Source organism: Microtus oregoni, unplaced genomic scaffold (assembly GCF_018167655.1).
Source record: "Microtus oregoni isolate MIOR12 unplaced genomic scaffold, Mior012 000001F_ref0000356, whole genome shotgun sequence".
Taxonomy (NCBI): Eukaryota; Metazoa; Chordata; class Mammalia; order Rodentia; family Cricetidae; genus Microtus; species Microtus oregoni.
This window is the reverse complement of record NW_024543060.1, coordinates 5233491-5255921: the sequence shown is the minus strand read 5'-3', so window position 1 is coordinate 5255921 and position 22431 is coordinate 5233491. Positions and strand designations below refer to the sequence as shown.

At 42.8% G+C, this 22431-nt stretch overlaps 1 protein-coding gene across 1 annotated transcript in view; it reads left to right on the top strand.

The window, feature by feature from the left end:
- Elp3 (elongator acetyltransferase complex subunit 3) overlaps positions 1 to 22431 on the top strand; it is a 65603-nt gene that overhangs the window by 5690 nt on the left and 37482 nt on the right. Inside the window, exons 3-7 of the mRNA XM_041672933.1 lie at positions 5657 to 5795; positions 8446 to 8516; positions 9167 to 9230; positions 10450 to 10518; positions 13039 to 13193. Coding sequence (XP_041528867.1) covers positions 5657 to 5795; positions 8446 to 8516; positions 9167 to 9230; positions 10450 to 10518; positions 13039 to 13193 — 498 coding nt within the window. The remainder of the gene's footprint in view (positions 1 to 5656; positions 5796 to 8445; positions 8517 to 9166; positions 9231 to 10449; positions 10519 to 13038; positions 13194 to 22431) is intronic.

Below are 22431 nucleotides of genomic sequence, written 5' to 3'. Positions count from 1 at the left end.
TTGTTTAGCTTTTCTCTGTACCATTATCCATAACAACTTGTAACCAACATTCTAAACAAAGGAAAATATCCATAGTCCATTTTGGGAGAATGTGGGCTTAGTTTTTCAGGCTACTTCCTCCTGGTTGGGGGTGCTGATAATCTTATGGTGACCTAAAGAAAATTTAGAATTGTGATCAAGTCCTGAGTGGAATATCCTGTGAGGCTTGATCATCTCAGCCAGCAGTCTTGGGTGTTGAACTCAGACATCTGGGCCATCCACTCCTTTCGGAGATTTCTCAGGGGGTCGTCCTTGAAAAAACCTTATTTTTATTAACCCAAAATAAATGTACAGCCTCTTATTTCCTGTAGAAACAAAAGCAAAACCTCTTCTCCAAAGTAACATATCGTTTTTTACTTCAATTTTGAAGTCAAGGCATTTACAAAATACCTATCTTGGATTAATTCAGCAGCATTTATAAGCAAATATCTTTTAGCAGCTGTTGCTCCTTCCTCAGCATTCAAACAATTCAAAGAGAACATAATAACATACAGTATCCAGATTCTCTTTGTGTTTTCCATCTTTATGTGGCTTTATTTTAAACTTTATTTCTTTTATTTTTAATTTTTGGCTTTTTGAGACAGGTTTTCACTGTGTATCTTTGTCCTGGAACTCACTCTGTAGACCTTGAACTTTGTCCTTGAACTCACAGAGACCCACCTGCCTCTGCCTCCCAAGTGTTGGGATTAAAGGTGTGTGCCACCACACCCAACTACTCTTTCTTTTTTATTTTAAGGACTTTAACCTTTTTTCTTTTCTCTCCCAAGCCTGTATTTGTTTTTAAACACACTAAACTGTTTAGAGGCTTTTTCTTCTGAAACTATCTTTACAGCATCTCTCTTTTTCTAACTACATGAGTCTTCAATTTGCTAAATGATATGGCTAGGATTAAAGTCGTGGCTTTGATGGCTGGATCCAGCCCATTCCTTAGCTTTATGAGATTTCAACCTCATGGTAGAGGTACCAGCCATAGCTATTGTTTATTACCACAACTTTACAGTGTTTCAAGGTCCCTGCCACCACCAAAAAATTTGCATCAACACCATTCAAGTGTTTTGTGGCAGGACCTCTAAAAAGAGCTGCAAGGTTTTGCAGCTAAAACTGAGTCAGGAAGCCTCTCTTAAATGAGAGTGCTTGCCTCAAGCAAGCAGAGCCCACCCAGGAAAATGCTGCTATCAATAAGCCGTGCTTAACTCTATTCTTTTCTGTCTAGATTTACTTCCTGGGCTCTCTCAGGCTTTATGTGGCTGCAGCTGTCCATGTGGGCACCATTCTGTTGACTGACGTTTTCTGTCCCACCAGGTCCCACAGCCGTTTAGCCCCAAAGAAATCACACAGAGGTCTACATTAATTATAAACTGATTGGCCCATTAGCTCAAGCTTCTTATTAACTCTTATAACCTATATTAGCCCATTATTCTTGTCCATGTTAGCCACGTGGTTCGGTGGCTAACCTTTTGCGGCGAGACAGTCACATCTTGCTTGTCAGCTTGACACATAAGCACAACACTTTTCTGTAAACGGAGATTGCCTACACTTTTTACTTAGAACCTTTTCTTTCTCACTTATCCCTCAGATGGCACACCAATACTAATATCACACTATAAAACATAAATAACTTTAAAGTTGCACCATCTTTACAATTCAAGCAGATTAAAAGTTCATTCTCCTTAAAAATCTAAAATCCCTTTTAAAAGTTCAAGTCTTTCAACTATGGGCTCCTGTAGAAATCAAAATTAAGTTAAATACTTTTTTATTTCAAGAGGGAAGAACCAAGGCACAGTCCCAATCTGAATAATGTAAATAATTCAATGTCCAATGTCTGGGATTCACTCATGACCTTCTGGGCTCCTCCGGGGTACTTGGCCCCCTTCTCTAGCTCCGCCCTCTGCAGCACACACAGCTCGCCTTCTAGGGTCTGGCTGGCTCCACTCCACGGCTTCTGCTGTTCTTGGTGATCACCTCATGGTACTGGGATCTTCAAAATGTTGAGGTCTTCTACAACTGGGCTGCACTTTAACCAGTAGCCTTTCCTGGGCTCTCTTCGTGGTGCCAAGCCTCAGCTTTTTCATGGCCCCTTCAATCCTGGGGTTTCCACTACTATGCTGGGTATACCTTCACCACTGACCTCTCATAGTGCCAAGCCTCAATTGCTTTCCACGATTGTTTCATGGCTTCAAAACCTGTACTACTTGGGATACACGTGACCAGGTTTGACTGCCAGCACAAAGTACAACCTTGGCCACCTTTTTTTTTTAAAAAAAAATTTATTTATTTATTATGTATACAATATTCTGTCTGTGTGCATGTCTGCAGGCCAGAAGAGGGCACCAGACCTCTTTACAGATGGTTGTGAGCCACCATGTGGTTGCTGGGAATTGAACTCAGGACCTTTGGAAGAGCAGGCAATGCTCTTAACCACTGAGCCATCTCTCCAGCCCCGACCTTGGCTACCTTTGAACACAGTTTGCATGTGCTAACTCTGGGGAAACACTTCCCAGTAGACTTTATCTCAGTGATGCTGGTCTCTTCTTAATCACAGCTGGTTCTTCAGCCCCAGCCAACCAGCATCCATTGCTCCAACAAAACAAAGGTTTAATTTAGCAATTCTGGTCTCTTGTTATTCGTAGCTGAGTTTTCCACTAGACACCACATATTTGTCACACAAATGGCCAGGTAGAGTCTTGACTTCCCTCTGAAACTTCGCAAGCCAGGCCTCCATATTCTGCATTGCTCTCAGTGTGCTTATCTTCTACGCTCCTACAAAACAGTCCACTGAGCTCTTAACTTCTCAGTGGCTTTTCCAGGCCAAAATTCCAAGTCCTTCCACAATCCTACCAAAACAACATGATCAGGTCTGTCACAGCAATACCCCACTTCCTGCTACTAATTTCTTAGTTTGGGTTACTGTTGCTATGATGAAATACCATGACCAAAAGCAACCTTTGGAGGAAAGGGTTTTTTTCATTTTTTTTCAACTCTCAGGTCAAGCTCTATCACTGAGGGAAGTCAGGACAGGAACTCAAAGCAGGAACCTGGAGGCAGGAACTGATACAGTGGCCAAAGAAGGTGCTGCTTACTGGCTTGCTCCCCATGGTGTGTTCAGCCTGCTTTATTATTGAACCGGATCATCAGCCCAGAGGCTTAATGAGCTGGAGGAAAAACTATAGAATGGTATACTTTCATAGCCAAAAAAGGACAATTACAACTCATTTATTCCTTTAGCAAATGCTTTCTAAGCATGGTAGAAGAGGTTAGGTACAGCCATCTTAAACACTAATTAAGAAACTAGGGGCTGGAGAGATGGCTCAGCGGTTAAGAGCATTGCCTGCTCTTCCAAAGGTCCTGAGTTCAATTCCCAGCAACCACATGGTGGCTCACAACCATCTGTAATGAGGTCTGGTGCCCTCTTCTGGCCTGCAGGAATACATGCAGACAGAATATTGTATACATAATAAATAAATAAATATTTAAAAAAAAAAAGAAACTACTCCACCAAAGCTACAGAGAAACCTTGTCCCAAAAAAACAAAAAAAGAAAAAAAAAACTATACTACAGGATAGCCTACGGCCCAATCTTATTGGAGGCATTTTCTCAGCTGGGATTCCCTCTTCTCAGATGATTCTAACCTATGTCAAATTGGCATAAAATTAGCCACACAAGGGGCCAGCAAGATGGTCTAGTAGGTGAAAGTGTAGGGGATGGGGGAAACCAACTCCCAAAAGCTGTCCTCTGACCTCTACACTGCCGCAGTGGCACATGAACACAGGCATGCACATGTGTATTGAAAAAACAAACTTGGATGGGCGGTGGTGGCACACACCTTTAATCCCAGCACTCGGGAGGCAGAGGCAGGCGGATCTCTGGGAGTTCGAGGCCAGCCTGGTCTACAAGAGCTAGTTCCAGGACAGGCTCCAAAGCTACAGAGAAACCCTGTCTTGAAAAACTAAAAAAAGAAGAAAAAACAAAGTTAAAAACCAAATGAAAGCAGTATGGGCTGGGTGCAGGTGTCATCCTCACTGACAGACGGGTGATCTGAGAGGTGGAGGCGGTAAGTCATCCAGGGGGGAGTAATCCTTGACAGATGGCGATTTGGAACCAAAGCCCATTTATTCCTTTGCACCATCACCTCACATCCCATTTTCTCCTGTCTGCTTGGAAGCACTTTGGTGCCCTTATCTCCTCCCAGCCATCTCTACCACACATTCGTGTTCACCTTGATCTTTGGTACACTCTCGATTGAGTTCATCTCTGCTCCTTATTTTCTTTACTGCATTTGTTCTTTATATATGTTCACAGAGAAAGGGTTCTCCCCACTATGTCATGTAATCACCACATCCATGACCTCTTGTAGACCAGTTCTCCGTTTCTTAAGGTGGCTGTACCCAACCTTTTCCTTTGAACACTGTGCTTAGAAAGCATTTGCTAAAGGAATAAGTGAGTCATAATTGTCCTCTTGTGACTCTGAAAGCATTCTAGTCTAAAGCTTTTCCTACAATGTCTTAGAGTGACATCCCTGTGTCTACTGCTTGAGACCTGAGCGCTTCTCTGGTCTGTCTTCCCTAATTTCCCCAGCACATGTTAAAGTCCCTTCCTGTATTCGGGAAGCAGCCCTTGCCTGTGGTGTATGTGTATGAGCTTAGCCACAACACATCACAAGAAAGGACTGTGGCTTACACCTGACATACCACATATGCGGATAGTTGCCTGTGCGTGCTAGCTATTCAGTTAGCTGAAAACATTGTGAGCAGCCCACAGATTTTGTCTAGGTAGATCAATTAGAAGACAATGCCACCGGTAGGATTTGGCTAGTGGGCACAAAGAAAAGCAAAGCTGGTCAAATTGTAGAAAAGATAAAGGGATAAGCTGGATACACCACGCATCTGTAATCTCAGCATTCAGGGGCAGAGGGAGAATTTTGAGTCCGAAGCTAACCTGGGTATAGCAAGACAAATGGAAGAGGGGTTTAGGAATTAAAGTAATTATTTGAACAGAAGATACTCTTGGGGTTATAGATAGGGTCATAGGTAGGAGGAGACAGAATTGTTTTGTTTTTTGGTTTTTGTTTTTTTGTTTTTTTGTTTTTTTTTTTTTTGATTTTTCGAGACAGGGTTTTTCCGTAGCTTTTGGTTCCTGTCCTAGAACTAGCTCTTGTTTTTTAATAGGTAAGGTAGATTCTAGAATTTGTATTCTGGTTTGATTTGTTGTTGCTTTTATATATTATATTTTATCCAAGGAAGTAGTTCTTGATTGGGTTGATTTCTTCCTGGGGACACATGGCAAAGTCTACACACAGTCCCAAATGTCAACAGCGAGACTGAAAAGGTAGTTAGCTCAGAGTAGTTCTTTAGGGTGGAAAGGTTTGGAAAGAGACCTTCACTATGCCATTATCCTGGGCCCACAGTCCTGCTTTACTTCCTAGTGTTTAGGGTTAAAGGAAAGCAGGGTGCTTACTAACAGATTTTGACCTTTGTTTCCTTAGTGTATAGGTTGTTAAGCCGCTCTTGCCCCCAGTGAAGGGTAGAGCAGGGCCAGATGTTATGTGTACACATCATTCTGTCAGTAACTTGTGCCTGAAGTGCTGTGATCTTGATAACTCTAAATGCTTGGGTTTCAGAGTGAAAACCAAGACAGCTTCCAAGTATGGCCTTTCATCCCAGCCCCGCCTGGTGGACATCATCGCTGCGGTCCCTCCTCACTATCGAAAGGCCCTGATTCCCAAGTTAAGGGCCAAACCCATCAGGACTGCCAGTGGGGTAAGTGGCTGAGCTGGAGAACTGGTGGTGGCGATGACGAGGTGGGGTGGGGAGCTCAGACTCCTGAAGTCTGTCGTTCTGTGTGCTCGAGTGAAGAGGGGTGCAGCGATGCTGAAAGGGAAAGGAAGCCAGCCAGTATGCTTAAAGCAGTTTTTGTAGTGTCTTTAAAGATTGAGGCTCGGTCACTTAGCACTATAACAACTGTTGCTGACCCTCTTATTGCTGATAGCTTCCAGTTGGTACTTCTAAAAATCATATCATGGTGCAGGGTAGGGTTTTCTTTCCTTTTGTTTCGCTTTTTAATTTATTTTTATTGTATGTGTATTGATGTTTGCCTGCATGTATGTGTGAGGGTGTCAGATCCCTTGAAGCTGGGGTTACAGTCAGCCATGAGCTGTCATGTGCATGCTGGGACTTGAACCCAGCTCCTCTGGAAGGGCAGCCAGTGCTCTGAACCGCTGAGCCATCTCTCCAGCCCCAGCAGGGTAGTTTTATATGTGATGATTATGGAGTAAATCTCCAATAGGGAGTGCATGGGTGTCCAGAGATACGGGTCCCCACAGCAAAAGGGAGCCCCAGCAGAAAGCATGGTGCTTTCCTGACCTGTGAGTATGCTTGGATTATGGGGGAGGGGTCGGGCTCAGAGTGTTGGGAACAAGAAAGGAATAGGAAAGAGATCACAGAGGTAGGAGGGGCGTGAAGGGTGCAGGCAGGGAGTGCCACAGATGGGTGGAAACTCAGAGTTCACTTGATTGATGATTTTCTTTTTGAGACAGTCTCACTGTAGATACCACACTGACCTTTGAACTCATACTGAGTTCATCTGAGACAACTAGGGACCTTGTTTAGGATTAGCTTGTAAACAGTCACGTACATCTGGCAAAGAAACCAGATAACAAGAAACCATTTCAGGTGCCTGTATAGGGTCCTGATATGAGCAGGACAAGTTTCGAGAAAGTTAGTCCAGGTCCAGCCTGCATAGCAGTTCAGAAATGTAAGGCTGTGTTGGGAACTCTTGTCCTGATCTCTGTAAAGCATTATGGGCTGAATTGGGATTGAGGCTCTAGGATCGCTGAGTGTGAGAGGCCAGGGGAAATGGGCAGGGTCAGGATTAGGGTTCATTGGAAAGGGGTTCCAGAGTTGAAGTCTGTGTTCATCGTATGACCCAGTATGTTTGGTATGCTGTCTGGATCAGGATATGACATTTCCAGTGCCTGTGTTGGCTACTTTAGTGACTTACTCTTCTGGATTCTGATATTTGTAGACAGTTGAACCCCACAATTTTTACATACAATGTGCTTTCAAATCTGATGCACATATGTTATTAACAAGTACTTGTACACACACAAAAACTTAAAAAACAAAAATGAAAACCCGGGAGTTTAGCTTGTGTGCGTTGCTGTCTTCTTCTCACCACCTGCTGTTTCAATAACATCTCAGTTCAGAATCCCTGCTGAACCTGGTTGCCATGGCTCCTCAGAACATACCTGTCCTGTCTTTCCTTGGTTTCATTATCTTCATAGTGAAGATTGTCATTCCTAGCACATTTCTCAGTTTGCTTTAACTACTGCTTCTGTGTAACTAGAGCTGGGTCATGCCTTTTTGGTAATCTGCACACATGTGTGTGCTTACATAAGCACACTTCCATCTGTTTCAGGGTGTCTTGATCTGTCAACAACTGTATTTGGAGAACAATACTTTAGTTTCTTCAGCCCTGGGCTTCATTCTGATTCTCTCTGTTACACGTACAGCTTCCTCTCTGTCTGTAGGAAATCCTGCTCATGTTAGCCTTAGTGTGGCTCTATCTGGTCAGCTACTTCCTGTGTTAATATCTTAATAGCCTTAATATCTTTTGTTTTTTGTTTGTTTTTTGTTTTTCGAGACAGGGCTTTCCTGTGTAGCTGTCCTGGAACTAGCTCTTGTAGACCAGGCTGGCCTTGAACTCAAAGAGATTCAACTGCCTCTGCATCCCGAGTGCTGGGATTAAATGCATGCACCACCACAGCCCGGCCTAGCCTTAAAATCTTTGCTACCAGCCTTTTCTCAAGCAGGCTCTTTCCCTCACCCATCCTGGACTCAGTCAGGTACTCTGAGATTTTACACATAGACTCTGGATCAGTCTGGTCCCTAACTTCCCTGCTTTCTGCTATAGATTGAAATCTAGAGTGTTGTGGAATTTGAATAATAATGATTAGGTTTAATATATATAGTGACCTTTGTCGATATTTTAGCAAAAAAACTAGAGAGAGAATAAGACTCATCCAAACCTTAAAAATTAATTTCCAGTACTGGGTTTACAGCTCAGTGGAGGAGTAGTGCTCAAAGACTCTGGATGCAGTCTCCATCACCACAAATTACTAATAACAGTTCCTTATTCTGTATTTACCATAAAACCAATTATAAAACTCATATATACAATTCAGATATTATCAGTATAAAAGAATTCAGCTTTAGGGTGTAGCGCCATCCGTATTTTGAGAGAGATACCCAGATTTCTCTTCAGGTTGCATCGATCTTTCCCCTCTTCATATCATGAAGACCCTAATGTGCAGCTCCAGTTACATTCCTTTCCCTCGCTCGTAAGGTAACCACTCTGTAGAACTGTGTTAATTTTTCAGTGATAGCTTTTTAATTAATCTTTCTTTTATAGATTGCTGTTGTGGCTGTGATGTGCAAACCTCACAGATGTCCACACATCAATTTTACAGGGAATATATGTGTGTAAGTATGATTTTGACAAGTTGGTGTGTGTGTTTCAGTTAAACTAGTAAGTAGATTTTCTAATGCCCTGCAAGTGCAGGCTGATGATATTAAGATGTTGCTGCATAGACTCGCAGCTTTGGTAAGGTATTTCAGCACTTTGAAAGTGGAGCAACCACTGCTGCAGTGCTGAAATACCATAGGTTATGAGCTTGGGATAACGGACATCTGTGACTAACAAGCTTCCTGGATTCCAGCATCAAATTCAAAATGAATTTGGACCAGAAAAATATCAAAGTTTTTAAATTATTCTTATAAATAGCTGTTAGATTTCTGTAGTTGAGGCATTGAGAAGAATTCATGGGTACAAATGCATGGCTTGAGTAGGAAGATTAAATGGGAGGGAAATTTTCCTGAATATGGGCCCCAGGAAAGCATAGAATCATCCAAACTGGACAAACTGGGCTCCCTCATTAAGATGTAAAGATCTTTGCCTGCAGTGTTCTGGACACGAATGTCGTCATGTTCCTTCACTTACTGTCTTGTTTGCTTGTTGGTAAACAATGCTGCGAGAGCGGACTGCTGTTTGAGGTGATGGCAAAGCCGCTTTGATAGCAGGATTTTCTGTTGGACCTAGTATTTCACCTGCCCTCCCTTTCTGTTGTGTCTAGATACTGCCCTGGAGGACCTGACTCGGATTTTGAGTACTCAACCCAGTCTTACACAGGCTACGAGGTAAAGACTTAATCCTGACTAAGTGCTGTGATCCAGAGTGTGGCATGACAGGTACCAACGTTCTTAGAAGTGTGGGCTTTTTTCCTGATTAGAAAGCTTTTTGCCAGATATTTGACCATATGTGTGCCAAGCCACTGGAGCAGTGCTAACATGAGCATTTCTTACTATTATTTCCGACCACTGTCCCAAGTGCTTTGCCACTCCAACCCTTTCAGCAGTATTTGGAAACAAGATACTGTGATTATCTCAGTTTTATGGTGAAGAATTTGAGGCATAGAATATATATATGTGTGTGTGTGTGTTTTGTGTGTGTGTGTGTGTGTGTGGTTTTTTTTTTTAGACATTTCTCTTTATAACTCAGATTGACCTCAACCTTTTAATAGTATTCCTATCTCAACTTCCTAACCACAAGGACTTTGGGAATTAGATAATCGATCAGAGCGCTTGTCCCTGGAAAAAACTGATTCTCCCTTTCTCAGCACCATCGATTGCCTGTAGCTCATTTTCTAGTGGTAGGGCTTTAGGAAATCCCCATCCATGTTGGCATGTCAGCTGGTAATGTCATTGTCTTGTTCAGATAGTCATTTGTTGGGACCTTGTAAGTGTATTTATCCCTGTCACATCTAAAAGACATGACCTGGTTTTCTGCCCACCTCTCCCTGAGCGTTTGGTGTAGAGGTTGTATCAGCTGGAGTTAGCCACTCCGCTATCACTTACTTTCTGTATTCTGACCAGTTGTGGGTCTCTATAATAGTTTCCACCTGCTGCTGTTCCAAAAAGAAGCTTATCGTCCTTGTATGCTAGGAAACTGCTTCATCACGGTAGTTTCCAGTGTGATAGTGGCGTCAAGACAATTTGCTGAACCATTAGAACCCTTGTGTAACAATAAAGGCTTTGTGCAAAGAGCATTTTGCTACATGACTCTCTTGTATGTATGCCCATCGGTGTGTGTGCACCCTATGCTTTGGATGTCATTACATTTCCACAGAAGGTGACTGAAAACCAAGAAGATGCCCTGCTGTTGAGGTACCCTCAGCAGTGTGGTAGGGACTAACCTGATGTTCTGCACCTTGCCAAAACTGAGAAAGGAAGGTGGGATATGAGGCATGGCTTTAGTGTTAAAATCCCTTGAGTAGTTTAATTTTAATACAACCCTTCACTCCTTCAGTATTTTTTTAATTTGTTATGACTTTAATATATTTTTTCCTTATTTACTTAGCCAACTTCCATGCGAGCTATTCGTGCTAGATACGACCCTTATCTGCAGACAAGACATCGGATTGAGCAGGTAAAGAAACTTTTAAATTGTTTTTTGTGCTTCAAGTGTTGCCGTGACGTTGCTTGATTTGGAGTCGTTGTGAAGGAGAGAAGAGTGTAATTTTACGCTCATCTGGAGAGACTTTCTGTGCCGTGTGTGGTTAGACTTGCACTCCTTAGAGACTCCTGTTTCCTTGAAGGCTTTTATATTCTTGTACTCCTCTCAGTTTGAAGGAAGTCACTTATGGAAGTGTGTAAAAGTTCTTTAACAGTCAACAAGGGGTTGAACGTCAGCTTCCAGAGCCAGGTGAAGAAGTGTGACAGGCTTGGTCAGTGAGAGCAGGCAGTTTACAGAAAAATGGTGTGGGTGGCTGTTTGGGTCTTGTGGACTTGTTCTGTGCCATGACCGTGGTGATGTATACTCCATCAAACTCCCCATTTGTGCCTTTTAAAGGGGGTGGATTTTATTGCATATAATTTATACATTAACACAACAGGTTAAAGCTAGTACTATGATGGTGATCTTGAACTTCTCTAAACATAGTTGACAAGTGTTAAAATGTAAGCACCATCTGTAGTTGTTATAGTAATTTACATGGCGATATAAATAGAAGGTCTAAAATAGAGCGTATAGTACACACGTTGCTTCTGGGTTTGGGTGTCTGTTGTTGAACACCACCAGTTCTAGTGATCACTTTGCTGTCACCCAAGCACATGTAGGGCAGGAGTGTTTGCTGTAAGAGGACCCTACCCGGGGAGCCCATGAGGCTTGGGAAAACGTGTTCTGAACTGACTTTGACCTCGTTTTTGTATTCAAATATGGTATGTAACTCATTTAAAATAATATTAGTCAGGATCAATAGAACAGAACTTATAAAATGAAATGATTTTCAGGCTGCGGGCCAGCTAATCTAGCAATAGCTGCCTATGAACAGATGGTCTAAGAATCCAGTAGTTCAGTCTACGAAGCAGAATATCTCAGCCGACCTTCAGTATATGGGGAGCCCCAAAGAAGTGAGCTCTGAAGCTAATGAAGGGATGGTCTTGGTAGCAAGAGCAAGAATAAGCAGGCAGAGAGAGCTTCCTTCTCCCTGTTCTTTAGGCTTCCAGCAGAAGGTGTGGCAGAGATCTTCCCACCTCGAAAGATCTGGATTAGAAGGGGGTTTTCTACTTCAGATGATTTAATTAAGAAAAAAAATCCCTCACAGGTATACCCAGTCATTTAGGTTTTCGTTAATTCCAGATGTAGTCAAGTTGACAACCAAGAATAGCCATCGCAAGATGGAAAACTGTCTTAACAGAGTATGAAATGGTATACTACTAAAAATGTCTTAACAGAGTATGAAAAGGTATACTTACTAAAATGTTTGAAGATCCTAGGTTTAGACATTATGAGAATCACATAGAGTAACAATTCTTTTCTAACTGTACATGTAGTAGAGCCATGGGAAACAGTGACAGTGGCAGTGGGGTGGGTCTCCACCTCTGGAGGTGAGTGTGGAGTTTGGCTTGGAGTCCTAGCAGGAGCTTTTGTAGATGCTACCAGGACAGTTTTCTGTTAGCCGTGTAATGTTCATGGGGAGACACACGCTGACTCAGATGCACAGACACAGTAACAGCAGTTGCTACTTGGTACTTGCAGAAACAACTATTTTTGAAAGGTTCCATGGAGATAGTCATTACATGATATATTCTAGTTCATAATTTGACATTTTGATCCAGTTTCCTTATACCTAACATACAACAAGAAATTTAAAAACTTTTAAAACTTCAAATCCAGGTTTATTGTAGCTGACCGAGTGGACAGTTGTGCCCTTCTGCCCTGAAGTAGGAAAGATGCGATATTTCATTTTGGGGCAGTCAGTTAGTGCTTTGGTTTTCCAGTAGCATCCTGAGGGCCTGTGCCCACAGTCGTCTTTAGATTGCATCTTCAAGTCTCACTCTACCTAGTACTCCTCTTTCTCCCTGTGCACTAAGTCCAGGTTATGCATCACCCGCCACTGTGTGTTTCTACTGTGAAGTCAGACATAAAATATATGATCAGTAAATTTTTGCAGTATTTGATACTACATTATATTGATTTTTTATTTATTATATTCTGTTATATCTTAAAACTCTTCCTGTTGTTAAGTTCCTATTTAACTGTCAGCATTGAAGTCTGGCTTCTGCTTCAGTTTTAATTCTCTTTCCCATCTTTTTTGAGCAGGAATTTTTTTGTTTTTGTTTTTTGTTCTTTTTTTAAGATTTATTTATTATGTATACAACATTCTGCCTCCATGTATGCCCGCACACCAGAGGAGGGCGCCAGATCTCAGTACAGATGGTTGCTATAATATGTGGTTGCTGGGAATTGAACTCAGGACCTCTGGAAGAGCAGCCAGTGCTCTTAACCTCTGAGCCATCTCTCCAGCCCCCCAGGAATTGTTTTTTAAATGCACTGAATTAACAACATGTGTTTTACTGTAAACTGTGCTGGTGCGACTATAAGATGAAATTGGAAATCCTGCAGCTTCTCTAGGGTGATGCTCTGATGAGTGTGTGTTTCTTCCAGCTAAAGCAGCTTGGTCACTCCGTGGACAAGGTGGAGTTCATCGTGATGGGTGGAACGTTCATGGCCCTTCCAGAAGAATACAGAGATTATTTTATCCGAAATTTGCATGATGCTTTATCAGGCCACACTTCAAACAATGTTCTTGAGGCAATCAAGTAAGAAGCCCTATTTTCTCACTCTGAGTGACCGTCTGCTCATCCTCCTAGCAGCTCCCTGTGAAAATGTGATCCTTTCTGTGTATATATTCTGAATTTCTTGTACTCTTTCTTTGTGTATGTCTGTGTCTGGGAAAGAATTATTTTCATGGAGCCACACCTCCTAATTGTTCTAAAGAATTCCACTCCCTGGTGACCAAGCATTCAAATATATGAGCCCGTGGGGGCCATTCTTACTCAAACCACCGCGTGTCTATGCAGTTACAGGCAGTGGGCACAGCATGGTGAACAAGACAGAGCTGTGTGTCCTTGTGGTGCTTTCCTTTTATATCGGTGTCTTACAGAGTAAAGGGTATGATGGAAAGGGCGTGGTGTGACACGGTCCTGCTGTAGGATGGCGAGTCTGAGACCTTCCTTAGGGCACAAGGAGGACACTGAGAAGGGAGAGCTCTTTCCACAGGCCACTGGGTTATACTCCAGTGAGCAAGGGAATGTCCTCAGGTGACGTTGAAAGACTCAGCGTGGGCCAAATTATGTATTTCAAGGAGCTGGAGCTTGTATGAAATGTAGAAGTATGTTGTTTCAAGCCAACACATCTTTGTTAACAGGCAAGGTCATTGAACTGTCTTCTGACTGACAGGTTAGAGGGTTACCATGGGAATGTGAGAAGCCTCTAAGCTTCCTTCTCACCTTGGTTCACCAAGGGTAGTGGCAGTGATAATGGAGAAGAGACTGATTAGAGGCATCAAAAGCCAAGCCTTCGTTGGATACGTGAGTAACTGGATGGAAATATATGCTAAAGTAGGAAAGCTCAGGTTTGATGGAGGAAATTAAGAAGTTTACTTTTGGTTTGTTATCTTTGAAATGCCCATGATGTATATAGAGATGTCCTGTAGGGTCCAGAAAAGGAAGTCTTGGCTGTAGGTACACAGTGGAGATTTTCAGTCATAGGTGATATTCACAGCCTCGTGGAGGAATGCTTTCATCTAGTAGAAGAGTTTTGCATCTCCAAGGTGTGCTAAGACAAAAAGCAATGTTCAGAACAGTTTGTGCTGTACGGTCCCATCATGTATGTGTCTACCCAGGCCTATCTGTGTGGTTGTCACAGGCCAAGATCATCACTGAGGAAGGAGGAAGAAGAGCTGAGAGTAAAGGAGGCTTACATTTGTTGTGGAACCATTGTGATTCACTTCACAGTGAGCCTTTGAGTGTGGTGTTCAGATTTCCTCTGCTTTACATTGGAGGAATCCAGAGCCTAGAGACGTAAAGCTGCTTACCCAGGCTTAACACAGGTAGTTGATGGCCAAGTGGGAATAGAAACCCCAGGCTACCTTCAGAGCCTGAAGTTAGAAATTGCTAGGCGTAAAAGGTGTGTGTGTGTGTGTGTGTGTGTGCGCGTGCGTGTGTGTGTGTGTGCGTGTGCGCACACGCATGCACTGGAATGTTAAAAAGAGAGTGGTTCTCTTTCCAACACCCCTAGCACCATCAGACTTTGGCTTCTCTTGTGAAAGGGAAGGAGACTGTCATGCTGCTGATTACAAGGTGGGTGAAATAGTGCTGCCTCATAGGCTTTTTTGTGGTGATAAATAGTATCAGGCCAAGAATGGACATGAGGGGAGCTTTTTGACCCGAAGCTAAAGCCTGAATACACGTGAGAATGGACTTTAAGTGGTCACTCTGCTATCAGAGATCAACAGTGATGACTTTGGTAGGGTTACCTCCTGGAATGAGCTTATACTTTCCTTTGTCCCTTCCTTCCCCTGTTGCTTTCCTTTGGGCTTGTGAAATTTAAATAAAGATGGTGTTTCATAAATGTAAATAGAAGTTAGGGATAGCTTGAGGGGTTGCATAAAAGATTGATCCTCTGGAAGAATGTGTGGTGAGCAAGTGCTTGTGTTTGACTGATAAATACTGGTAAACTCTGTGTCCCTGAATCTAGACTTCTGGGTATGTGACTTGTCCCACAGGGACCTCGGTAGCTAGGTGGTATGGCATCTATTTTTACTATTTGTTCAAAACGTTGGTCATTGTGAATATGAGTCATGCTTAGTGAAACCCTCAGTCTGAAAACTTTAGAATAGAGGAGTGATGATGTAACTCAGCTCACTCCTCTTTGTACTCAAGAGTCAGATGTGATAAGTGTAGTTAAAGTATGATGTTGGGGACTAGCCTCCATTAGTCCAAGATGGAGACATAGTGGCAGGAGTGACTCTGGGTTCCCAACTGAGCACATTCGCTTCTAAAAACCCCAGCAGTGTTATCTTCAATACCACTGAATCTTTCTTCTCACGTGACAATGAGCCCGATGTCCTCTGGCTTCCTCGCGTGTGCACACACGCACACACACACAAATACACACCTTCAACTTAAGAAACCTGTGTTGAGAAAAGGGCTCTATATGTACCCAAGCTTGGGAAGATTTATTTACTTACATTAAATACTTTTAAATTATTTCTTTTATTTCTTCTTAAAATGTATGGCGCTTGTGTGGAGGTCAGAAGACAGCTTTCAGTCCTCTGCTTCTGCTTTGCTGCCACCGCAGCAACTCTTTAGTCTGCTGCTGAGCCTTACCTTCCAGGCTTCCAAGCCCTTGAGCTGCCTAGTGACCCTTGTCTGTCTCTCATCTCACAGCAGAAAAGCTGGGATTACAGATACATGGCACAGATAAGCCATTTTGTCAGCCATATACACAGTGTTTATATATGTGAAGTTCAGCTATGTCTGTGTTAAGGCACACCTCTCCTGTGACTTGGCTCCGAGTTCCCCGTGGGGTTTGAGCCCTGAGAACTGATGGAGCAGGCTGACCAAGCAAATGCGGAGTTTCTGGGGTGCAGCTGCTCTGATATTTTCGTCAACTGAAATGTTGGCAATCTTGCTACAGTTTGGTGATAAATATTTTGGTGATCAGAGTATTTGGCCATACGTCATCTATTTTTGTGATAAAAATTGGGTTTTATGTTGTAATTCACTCAATTTGGATCACGATGTGTGTCCAAAAAGCCCACGAGGGGACAAAGCCTCTCTTCTGGGGCTGCCTGGCCAGGGCCAGCATAGGCTCGTTCTGTTCTTTACCTCAAGGGGGCGCTCTGCTTTTAGCTTTAAAAAATGTTACTGACTTGAGCCTTCATTGCAGCAAATCTCATGAATGGCTCCTAGGAAGTAATAAAAGTGCAAGCCAGGAGCCACGAAGCCACCTCAGTGAGGCGCTCCGTTATTCTACAGCCCAAGTGGGCTGGTGTCTTGGCCCCTTCTCTCCCCACTCCTGTCTCTGTCCTTTGTGAGGCAATATGAAAGTGCCTATTTGTGAGCTCTTGTTTGCTTTGTTGAGGTCGATTCTTCATACAACTCCCTATAATAAAGTGTTTAAGGGACATTATGTGTCAGTTGAGGCAGCAGTTTCTGAACTGAGCTAGAAACAAAACTGTTTTCAAATGTTAGCATCGTTGTGAATGAAAGAAGAGCCCAGGAAAACTGGTTTTGGTTTGATGTATTCTTTTAGAAGTTGTTTTCCAGAGCAGCCCACCTCCCTTCGTGGAGCTGGCTCAGTACTGAGCCACAGTAGGCATTTCCTCATTGCACAGCCCAGCTACAGCACTGATGTGAGTTTGCTCAGTAGGACAAGATGTGTCAGTGGAATTTTGGAGTCAGGGTTTCTCTGTATAGCCCAAGCTGGCCTTACGCTCATGGAGATCTGCCTGCCTCTGCCTCCCAAGTACTGGTATTAAGGGGCGTGTGCGTCACTACCGCCCAGCTCAAGGGTTCATTTTAAACTTGGCCTTCAGTTCTGTGAGGTGGCAGGCAAGCCACCAGTCTTGAAGGTTAAGCATCCTGGGTCACACTATAGACTAAGTGTCCCTCCTTGGACTTCCTGTGTCTAACCTGAGTAGTTAAAGGTTGGTTTGTTTGTTTGTTTGTTTGTTTGTCTATTTAACTGCAAAGATTAGGATTAGACTTCAAAAGAGCCTGAGAGTGTGAACCTGGTTATTTTTTGTGGCCAGCAGGTAGCCAGAAGCCTGAAACCTTTGCAGGCAGAAAGTGGAGGAACACAGGTCTGCTCAAGGACAGTGCAGGCCTGGCCCCTGGAAAAGCTGTTGAATCCCGCAGGCCACTGGTAATCACTCACTATCCCATCGACTGAGCCTCTTCAGGTCTCCAGAGACCGACAGTTACTGAGTACTGTCATCTCATAAAACATCTTCACTTGGGAGAAAAGACCATAGTGCCTTCTGAGTCACCGGTCACCAGAGTGCGAATGTTGCCAGATAGCTCAGAACAATCTTCTAAAGGAGTTTTATTCCTTTTTAATCAACTCTGCCCAGAACCCGTTTTGCATTTAGTGTGCCTTGACTGTTTTCACAAGATGAAGTTTCAGAGGGTAGTTACCCACGAGAAGCCAGTGAGTCATACCTTCTCCTCGTAGATTTTTTTAATTCATTTCCGTTCCTTCCTCTCCTCCCTCAGCAGTGGCTTTAAATCCTGTAACTGTGTCCTTGTGTGTCTTGGGAAAGCTAGAATGCTAGGAAATGCTGAGTACCCCAGAGAACTCCGTGTTCTCACCTGGGCTGTCCTCCCAGATGCTCTGCACGTGCCATGTTAACCAGCATTCCGTGTGGCGGTTTTCCCTGGGAGTTTATACACAGCAGAATACACAGACTTAGCTTACCTTGGTGTGCTTTGACAGACCTGTGTAACAAAACACTGTTAAGATTCAGAACATTGCCAACTGTGGTGTCATCCTAGCAATCAAGAGACAGAAGCAGGGGGTCTCAAATTTGAGGCCAGCCTGAACTACTTACTTAACAAGACCCAGTTAAGTAGTGCAGAATGTTTGTGTCACCAGAGTTCCTTTATGCTCCTCCAGAAACTCCTCCCTTACCTTCGCCTCCCAGAATTGGCAGTTCTTCTGCTGGTTTTGGTTTTTTGCCCACTTGCCTTAGGTGAATCATGCCCATGCCCATCAGGTAGTCTCCTGTGGAAGGCTTCTTTTACTGAACAGTGTTGTTACGTGCTTCTGCAGTTGCCAAGCAGTGTGTGTATCCATCCTTCTGTCAGTGGACATGGGGCTGCTTGTAGTTGACAGCTTTATGAATAGAACTCTGTGACCAGTTTTGTTCAGGTTGTTTTATGGTTAAACGTATGTATTGCTCTTAGGTAGTAATAGAAATTGCTAGGTTTGTTAGTGTTATGAAAAACTGCCAGCCAGAAACGGTTGTGCAGTTTGTACTCCCACCTCTAATGGGCGAGCACTTGGTGGTTCTGCATCCACACCAGTACATGCTGTTGTCAGTCCTTTTAATTTTAGCCATTCTGGTGGGTGTGTAATGGCATCTATTGTGGTTTTAATTTGCATTTTCCTGATGACTAATGTCATTGAGCACTTGAGTGTACGCTTCTGCTGTCTGATTATATTTCCTTTGTGAAGTGTTTAATCTTTTTCTCTTTTTTCTTTTTTTCGGGGGGTGGTAGGAGAGTGTTACATGCCCTTGATTCAAGAACTTCGTCTGTACTTGACTATTTATTCTATTGATGATCTCTTAGGGCAGAATTAATATGACTAATTTTTTCTTTCTTAACATTGCTTTCTGTATTGTTACTAAACCACGTGTTTTCAGAACACAAGGTTAGTCTCCTATGTTGTCATCTAGTTAAAATTTCCGTTTTCACATTTAGCTCTCTGAGCCCCTCTTGAATTAATTTTTATGTACACTGTGAGGTGGTAGTCAAGGTTTCTTTTTTTTTCCAGTATGGAAATTGAATTGTTTCAAGATAATTTTTTTAAAGCTCCCCTTTCCCATTTAGATTTTATCAATCCTTTGTTAGAATCAAAGGACTATACCTGTGGAGCACACAGTGCAGTGCCGCTGGCAGGTTTGGGCTTTTAGACCAGTACTGCACTGTTGTGATTACTGTACCGTCTTAGCGTGTCTTGAAAACAAATCGTATACCTCCTCCGACTTTGTAATTGATGTGCAAGACTGCTGTAGGTAGGCTGAGCCCTTTGCATGTCTTTGTAAAATTCAGAATCAGCTGGCAGTGACCAGCGTTCTTGCAAAGTGTGATAGAGTTAGGGTGTTTTCAAATGATAGGACACAGTCTCTAAGGAGAGAGTTGACAAGTTGTCAGTCATGAAATGGCCTGTTTCCTCATTTATTTAGATTTCCTTTACTTCCTATTAGCAATCTTCAGTAAAGACATTTATTGCTTTTATTTTTTTATTTTCTTTCATTTTTATTTTATGTGTATGTCTGTTTACATGTATGTATGTATGTATGTATATGCATGTGTGTGCAGGTGCCCACAGAAACCAGAAGAGTATGTCAGATCTTCTGGAACTGGAATAAGGGGTGCTGGGAACTGAACTCAGGCCCTCTGCAAGAGTAGCACCTGCTTTTAACTTCTGAGTCACATTTCCAGCCCCTGGGTCATTCCTTTTTTAGTGACTTAAGTAAGATGTGGAAGCTTGGCTATCCTTTTTCTATTGTAATATTACTATTGAAAGTGGGGTTTTTTTAAAGACTGCTCTTTTTCTTTCTTTCTTATTTTGAGATAGAATCTCACTTTGTAGAGCAGACTGGTCCCAAATTCAGAGATCCACCTTACCAGTTTCTAGGCATTTCTTTATGCAAATACCATGCATTTTTATATTTTAAATTATTATTGTAATATATTTTAATTATTCATTGTAAATTTTTATGTAATAGCTTTTCTATTTCTTCTCCAATTCCAGGGATTATATGGAAATTGTTTGATTTCTATATTTCGGGACAGTGAGGTTTTGTTTGATACTTTACTGATTTCTGATTTGATTTCATTTTGTTCAGAGTGCCTATGCAGTTCAATTTCAGGGTTTTTTTATTGTCTTTTATTTAATTTGTGGAGACTTGTTTTATGACCCAGGTATGTGCTCCCTCTTAGTGAATCATGGCATGTGTGTTGGCAAGGAAGTAAATTCTGCCTTGTCTGGTGTTTGCACAGCCTAGTGTGTTAGCCTTAGTGAGCTATGCGGCACTGCAACACCCAACATATCAGCTTAGACAGAAAAGCTCTGTTGTTCTTACTCGTGCTTTTGGAGGTTCCAGGCTGTAGTTTTAGCACGTGATAGGAAGAATCCTGGCGGAGAAAGCTATGTGACACAGCCCTTCAAGGGCAGCCCTTAGTGACCTGACATCCTCCCCTAGGAGGTTTATTTTATTGGATGTTAGTTCTGTCATACAGCCTCGTGTGCTTCCTGTCAGCCCTGGAGATCTTTCTGCTGGCTTACTTTCCACCCTTGTGTGATGTTATAGAGCAACTGGGTTTCTTCTAGACAGAATCTGATAGTACTTGGGTCTTGTGGGAGCAGGGAGTAGGCAGAGTTGCCCATTTTGATAATGTGCGCCATTTAATTGCAGTGTTTGGTGGTATTAACATTTGGTATAATTAGTGGTGATTAATCTATATTGGTTGTCTTTATGTCTACTGGTTTAGTCACCCCCCCCCCATATTTTAGTTTTCACTAACAGAATGATCATTTCATTGAATTCTATTCTTTTATGATTCTTTGTAGTTGGTTTGCTCTGTATCCCTTGATAGAGAACATCTTAAGAGAAAGTAGTAAGGACATTACCTGAAGGCTAGAGGTTAGAGGCACTTGGTGGCTGTGGCATGGGCAAAGTGGAAATGCCCTCATGAAGTTTCCATACGAGGTTGATCTTGGCCTCCTTGCCTCTGCCTCAGGCGCCCAGAAAGCTGGAAGTCAGGAGCACTTGCTCTGTGCCTGGCGGACTTCTCTCCTCACCTGGCCTTGTCTTCTGCTATAAGCACATATTCTGTGCTCTACTCTCCCTCGTGTCATGGAAAATAAAATAGGGGGACTAAAGTGTCCCCCGGGTGATTGTCTCTGACATTTGTGATGTGAAGACTTTTATTGGAGTACTTTTGTCCACACTGTGTTTTTCACTTAGCCATGACCTCTGTCAGGGCAACTTTTGGGTGATCCACCTGTGCATTTAGCCCCTAAATTCCAATATGGGTATGACAGTAAAAGCATGCCATACCTGCGACATTTTTTCTGTTCCTCCTGGTCCCTCGGCGATCTCATCATGACTATAAAACATTAAGCTATGGAAAGAATCAAAACCAAGAATGTCGAGCGCTGCTCTAGTGTCGTCAGCCATGACTAGTGTGATAGGTGCCTCGTTTTCTCTCATCTGCAATGTCAGCAGCTCAGCTTTTCCTGGTAGTACTTGTTAAACATCAAAGTTCTCTGACTTTTTCAGTTATATTGGGCAGAGACTGTTGGCTTTTAGATCCTATTAACATAACCAGTCTCTAGAAAGAAATTGGATTACGATCTCCAAAATGAGAGGATGAATCCTGTAAGCCCAGTGGCTTAAGTCTAGAGCTTCATGGATTATGAGAAGTACCAGATTTTATTGAGGGAGTTTCCAGGTATGGCAATAGTTTTGTAAAAGGACCTTTGTTCTGTGCTTGTGGTTCTGAGGCATTCAGTAATAACCCAGGTGTCAGTAGTCCGAGCACATCTTCATCAGTCCAAAGAACAACTCATTTGGGGCCTGTAGACGATGGGAAAAGTTGGTAGATTGTGAACACTAGAAGTTAGTGTTTCATCTCTGTGCCCTCATCTGCTTCTCAGTTTAGCTAGAATGGATTGAGTTTGGGATTCTATAGCTTGACTGGAAAGCAAATCTGGAATTAAAAACTAGTAGATTTTTAGTTTGTCCAGAACCTTTGACCTAAAGCAAGATACCTCTACTGTTTGCAAGAGGGCAGATAGCCAGCAGGGTCATCTAGAGGCTGTGGGAAGGGAGAGAGTACTCCTTTGTCCCAGCTGCAGCAGATTCGCCTATTCATCCTTCATGTTCATTTCTTTGTTTTGATGGGAGGAGTTAGTGCAGAACTCATAAGCTGTTAGTCACTGAACATTGTTGGGCCTGCTGGGAGCCCCGTCTGAAAAGAGAAGCAGACATAGCCGTGAATAACAGCCTAGCTTTGTAGTGTGGATGAATACAGGGCCCTCACCGAGGGTTCTGAGATGTCTCAGGATGAGAATGTCTTTGAGCAGAGTTGAGACCTGGTTGGCATGGGTTTTGTTGCTCTTCGTTTCTAAGGTGAGGCTCTCCTTGCCCTCTGCCCTGCTCCCTGCCCCCTGTAAACAGCTCCTGCAGCGTACAATATTGACTTGTTATGTTTCTTAGAAGGCATGAGCTTCTTACATAGTGGTAACCTGCAGGAAATG